General features: G+C 33.0%; 1 protein-coding gene across 1 annotated transcript in view; it reads right to left on the reverse strand.

Annotated features, from left to right (window-relative positions):
* Positions 1-1,173: 1,173 nt before the first annotated feature.
* rwdd (RWD domain containing 4) overlaps positions 1,174-5,362 on the reverse strand; it is a 4,924-nt gene continuing 735 nt past the window's right edge. Inside the window, exons 3-7 of the mRNA XM_067400494.1 lie at positions 4,892-5,001; positions 4,022-4,172; positions 3,663-3,777; positions 3,525-3,574; positions 1,174-1,726 (exon numbers count right to left, since the gene is read on the reverse strand). Coding sequence (XP_067256595.1) covers positions 1,694-1,726; positions 3,525-3,574; positions 3,663-3,777; positions 4,022-4,172; positions 4,892-5,001 — 459 coding nt within the window. The 3' untranslated portion in view covers positions 1,174-1,693. The remainder of the gene's footprint in view (positions 1,727-3,524; positions 3,575-3,662; positions 3,778-4,021; positions 4,173-4,891; positions 5,002-5,362) is intronic.

The raw sequence follows: 5,362 nt of genomic DNA on the forward strand, positions 1-5,362 counted from the left end.
TGCAAGTAGATAGTGCTTTGCCAGTCCTGCAGGGGGCAGCATGATTCTACATGTGTACAGTACGCAGCAACAGAGGAAGAGAAAACTCGGATAAAAGTCATCTTTTAAAAGACGGCATTTTGTGAATTTATATACTCTGCAAAGCGTATTCCTAAAAGTAATTGTTGCAAGAATCCTCAATTCTTATTATGATCAAAAATCCTATTCAATTTTATGGAGAAATTCTTCATTATAATGCCCCTACTATACAATCCTAAATCTTGATTTTGTTTTGAGGAAAAGGGTAACGTTACGTTTGAAGTGGATCAAAAAAGTTAATCAAAGTTGTCCTAAGAACTGAACTGTCCTAAGAAGTATGTTTTAGGACAACTTTGATGAAAGGTTTAATTTGCTGGTATGGCAATGCGAGGCACAGAAGAAATTACTAAGAGGTGATTTTGGCAAGTAAATTGTTAAGGATTTCTTTGCCGAGTATAGAAAGTATATACAAAGATGGCGTGTTGAATAAAGCTAACAGTATTGTGAAAGATAAGAGATATCATATATCCTGTGCCTTTGAATTGTCATTCGGTCGACGGTACTGTCCCTCGGTGTATGAAAAACAGGTCCACATTTTCTTTTATCCCCAAGCAATTAAACTTTCAAATTCCATTTCTTCGGATATCAGTTGACTAGCCAGCTGGTCTGGACAAATCTTATTTATTAAATTAGTTTATTGAATTCTGTATGCCAATTGTGACTCTTATTATGTCTGTGTGAGCTCGCTGCAACCTTACTTTCCCTAAGGGGACAAATAAACTGAAAGGTTTTTATCCACTAATATATATATATATATATACACTTTGTCATTTAATGTTAGTTTTATGTAATTTAGTTAATATTTTATTTGAGAAATAATCTATACTTGTCGATTAACCGTCTGTAACTTTCATCTTATTCAAATGGGTGAAATGATTTAATATGTTGTTTTTACTTTATAATGAACTTATTTTATTATTATTATTATTAAATAAAAGTAGTTCATGTTGGTAACGCTCACTATGTGAAAAGCCTGTGGCTTTCTATTCACTTTGATTGTGATACTCTTTGAAAAGCAAATATGTTTATTTACAATAGATATTTATCTACAAAGATTGTGATTTAAAACATTTTATTTCTTTTAAAAAACACACATATATACCTCTATAAAATGTCTTCCATATATAACATAAAAACATTGATTTTTTTTGCTTGTAGCCAAAGGTTATTTATTTGACATGACAGAAGGCCATGTTGAGATCACATGACCAGCTAAATAATACTGGTTTTATTTTAGTAACCCCTGCCATATTAAATAGCACCATGATGCATTTATAGGAAAATACACTAGATTAAATTGCACATCACACTGATGTTATCTTTATTAAGTGACGCTCAACTGTTCTACCATTTCCAAAATACAAGCATTTCAACCTGTGTTATTTTTCTTATCACACGCCTCATGATGTTCATTTGTGGCTCAGCTAATTTAGGACAGCTGTGAGGACACGTGTCTTTATGATGGCAGAGCTGCTTCTCCTCAGTCAAATCGGCTCTGTGGCAGCTTCAGGTGAATTGAAATAAAAAAAAAAAAAGTGCACAGACACACACACACACTTTGTCCATACATTCACCCGGCACTACTTCAATCCATCATTCCTTCTCAAGTATCTCTCTAATCTTCTTCTTTTCCTCCAGTTCTGCTCAGCTATTGAAAATAAATAAATAAATAAATAAGAAATAAGACAAGAAATATGTAAAAGTATTATAAGCAAGGACTACCATTCAAAGATTTGGGATTGATATTAATGTTTTTGAAGTAAGTGTCTTGTGCTCACCAAGGCTGCATTTATTTGAACAAAAATGCAGTAAAAACAGTAATATTGTGAAATATAGCAATTATAAATAAAATAGAACTGGGTCATGTAATTCTTTGAATATATTTTAAAATGTAATCTATTCCTGTGATGGTAAATCTGTATTTTCAGCATCATTACTCCAGCCTTCAGTGTCACATGATCCTTCAGAAATCATTCTGATATGCTGATTTACTGCTCAATAAACATTTATTATTATTATAAACGTTGAAAACAGTTGTGCTGCTTGATATTTATGGAAATCGTGATGCATGTTTTCAATATTCTTTAATAAAGATAAAGTTCAAAATAACACGTTTTATTTGAAATATAGAAAATAAATATTTTTTAACATTATTAATGTCTTTACTGTCACTTCAATTTAACATGTCATTGCTGGATATAAGTATTACTTTTTCTAAAAAAAAAAAAAAAACTTTACTGACCCCAAACTTTTGAACAGTAGTGTATGCATCAACAATCCATTTGAGTTGTAGTATTTCAAAGTGACAATGGTTGTTTAAAAATTATAAACATTGTTTCATTATGTCATTCACTGATATGATCAGTGAATGACATAATGACATTTTTTGAATTACTTTAAACCATCTGCTCCCAAGTGTAGTGGATATATACAGTCATATCACCTCAAGTTCATCATCATTCATCATCATCAAATGTTCTGTCATAATTTACTCACCCTCATGTTGTTCTTTGTTCTGCTGAACACCAAGAAAGATACTTGGAATAGTGTCAGTAATCAAACAGATCTCGCCCCCATTGACTACCACAGTATTTATTTTTCCTGCTATGGTAGTAAATGTGGGGCAAGATCTGTTTTGGTTACTGACATTATTCCAAATATCTTCAGCAGAACAAAGAAATTCATACAGGCTTGGAACAACTTGAGGGTGAGTAAATGATGACAGAATTTTCATTTTTGGGTGAACTTTCCCTTTAAGTATGACCTTAGGGTCTAAATACTTTTTGGGGCCACTGTATATTAGAAGTTTAAAATAAAAATTGCTTACATGCTTTTTGGTGGACAGAAATCATGGCAACATATGGATGATATCCCCATACAAAAAGAGAAAAGACAGACATTATAAAAACAAGTCTCTGAATGGTTAAAACCCTGATATACTTCAAGCTAAATCACAAAACAAACTGATGTGACGTCATTTCGAAAGCAAAATCAGCATTTCCAGAATCTTCGAACTACCACTGCACCATGGTGATTACATAATAGGTAGGTGTGGCTGTGAGGCTCTGCCTTCTTTGATATGGAAATCTTCTCTGGTTCATTTCTTCTCGGGTTGTCACGGTGCCAAAATTTCAGTAGTCAGTACCAATGCCAGTACATTTTGGTAACCAAAGAGTTGCTGGTCCCTACTGACTTCCAAAGAAAAGAAAAAAAAAATACTATGGAAGTCAGTGGGGACCAGAAACTGTTTGCTAACCAGCATTCTTTAAAATATCTTCTTTTGTGTTCAGTGCAAGAAAGAAATGAATACAGGTTTGGAACAACTGTTGAGGGCGAGTAAATGATGACAGAATTTTCATTTTTGGGTGAACTATCTCTTTAAGAATGTGCACTTATATTTTAAACATCAAATGGCATTTATAGTAAATCATTCTATTTTAACTTACCTTAACAACGTCTACCCAGTTCCAACCTCTTGGTAGTTCCCCCTTATTATCTGTTCATTGCAAAGAGCAGTTTCACATCAATGTGCATTCAAACAACAAAGCTAAACTTCTTTCGTTTTTTTAGCCAATGATACTAACCTGTTCTTCCAATTAGTTTCCTCTTCTGTGCTTTGGTTAGTTGCTCTTTCTTCTCCTTCTTCTTCTTACTGACAGAGGTGGAATTATTCATGACATCGCTGTTGGATATCAAGGTCTGAGAAACAATAGAGCGGTTACATTTCTTTACAGGAGCCATGACAAAGTCATTCTGAACAATCTGAATGCAGTGCAGCAGTTTTCATAGCTACAAGAAACCTTTACCAGTTACGGTGATATGCTACTGTATCACTTTTGAGGTGATGTGATTGTTTAAAGATATAAAGTCAAATACAATAGAAAGCACTTGTCCATAGATTGCACAATGTATTCAGAGAGCCCAAAACATCAAGGATACAGACCACAGCGGATGTCACGGGCTGGTGGTTTTCCATGAGTGTTTCCTGGTTCTCTTTGGCCCACTCAAAAAGCGTGTACACCATGGCAGTGCCAAGGTTTGCTTCCACCTGTTCACTCATCTTGGAGAGAATGTACCGTTTTGTCTCCAGCGATCTAAAATTAGATGTTACATTTAAATCCAATAACCTACTTGCACAATTAAATATGATATTTAAATCAATCTGATATAAACTACCATTCAAAAGTTTGGGGTCTATAAGTTTTTTTGTTTTGTTTTGTTTTTTTAAGAAATTAATACTTTATTCAGCAAAAGATACATTAAATTGGTCAAAAGTGGCAGGAAAGACTTTTAAATTATTACAAACATTTCAAATAAATGTTGCTTTTTCAAACTTTCTATTCATTAAAGAATCCTTAAAAACAAAAAGGTACCATGGTTTCCACAAAAATATTAAGCAGCACTAATTGATGATAATAAAGGTTTCTTGAGCACTAAGCAGTCATACTAGAATGCTTTCTGAAGGATCATGTGACACTGAAGACTAGAGAAATGATGCGGAAAATGTCAGGCTTTTCAATAAATAACATTTTAAAATACATTCAAATAGAAAAGTATTTTAAATTGTAATAATATTAAACAATATCACTGTTTTTCCAGTATCAAGTGCAGCCTTGGAGAGCAAAAGAGACTTATATCAAAAACATTTTAAAAAACCTTACAGACCCCAAACTTTTGAACACTTGTGCATATTAAAAATATAGACATACCCAGTGCCAACAATCTGACATATTTTGGTCAAGTTAGTACAATCTATTAACATTTTAGCCACAATTAAAGGCAAAAACAATTATACAATTGTGAACAAACTTACATTTTGTTGTTGAAAAAAGCATCTAATGATATGTGCGGTGCAGTTTCAGGATAGTTCTCTGGCCAAGACACTTCCAGTAGGAAGGATTTAGTGTCATCTAGATCTCCTACCTACAAAACAAAACAAAAAAAACATTTAGACACAAAAATACCATGGCATTACCACAAACGTTTGGACATGGTACAACAGTAGTGCTTTAACTTTTTGCTAAAGTATTAATAATACAATATCATAAAAACCTGTAATATATGAATAAGGTTATCAGTTAAATCCATATATAATAAAGTATCATCTCAAACCACCACCAAAGTGCTTTTGTAAGAGTGTTGTTACAATAAAGAACAGAAATAAACCAAGGCACCCCTATTTATTTGCCTAAAATGGTTTTCTTTTTCTCATTTCACTTCTGTAAACACTTGTTTACTAAACCTGGTATACTATACAGAGTTGGCTCTGTAGTCGCTTCGGATA

The sequence above is a fragment of the Chanodichthys erythropterus genome, chromosome 11 (genome assembly GCF_024489055.1).
Source record: "Chanodichthys erythropterus isolate Z2021 chromosome 11, ASM2448905v1, whole genome shotgun sequence".
Classification (NCBI taxonomy): Eukaryota; Metazoa; Chordata; class Actinopteri; order Cypriniformes; family Xenocyprididae; genus Chanodichthys; species Chanodichthys erythropterus.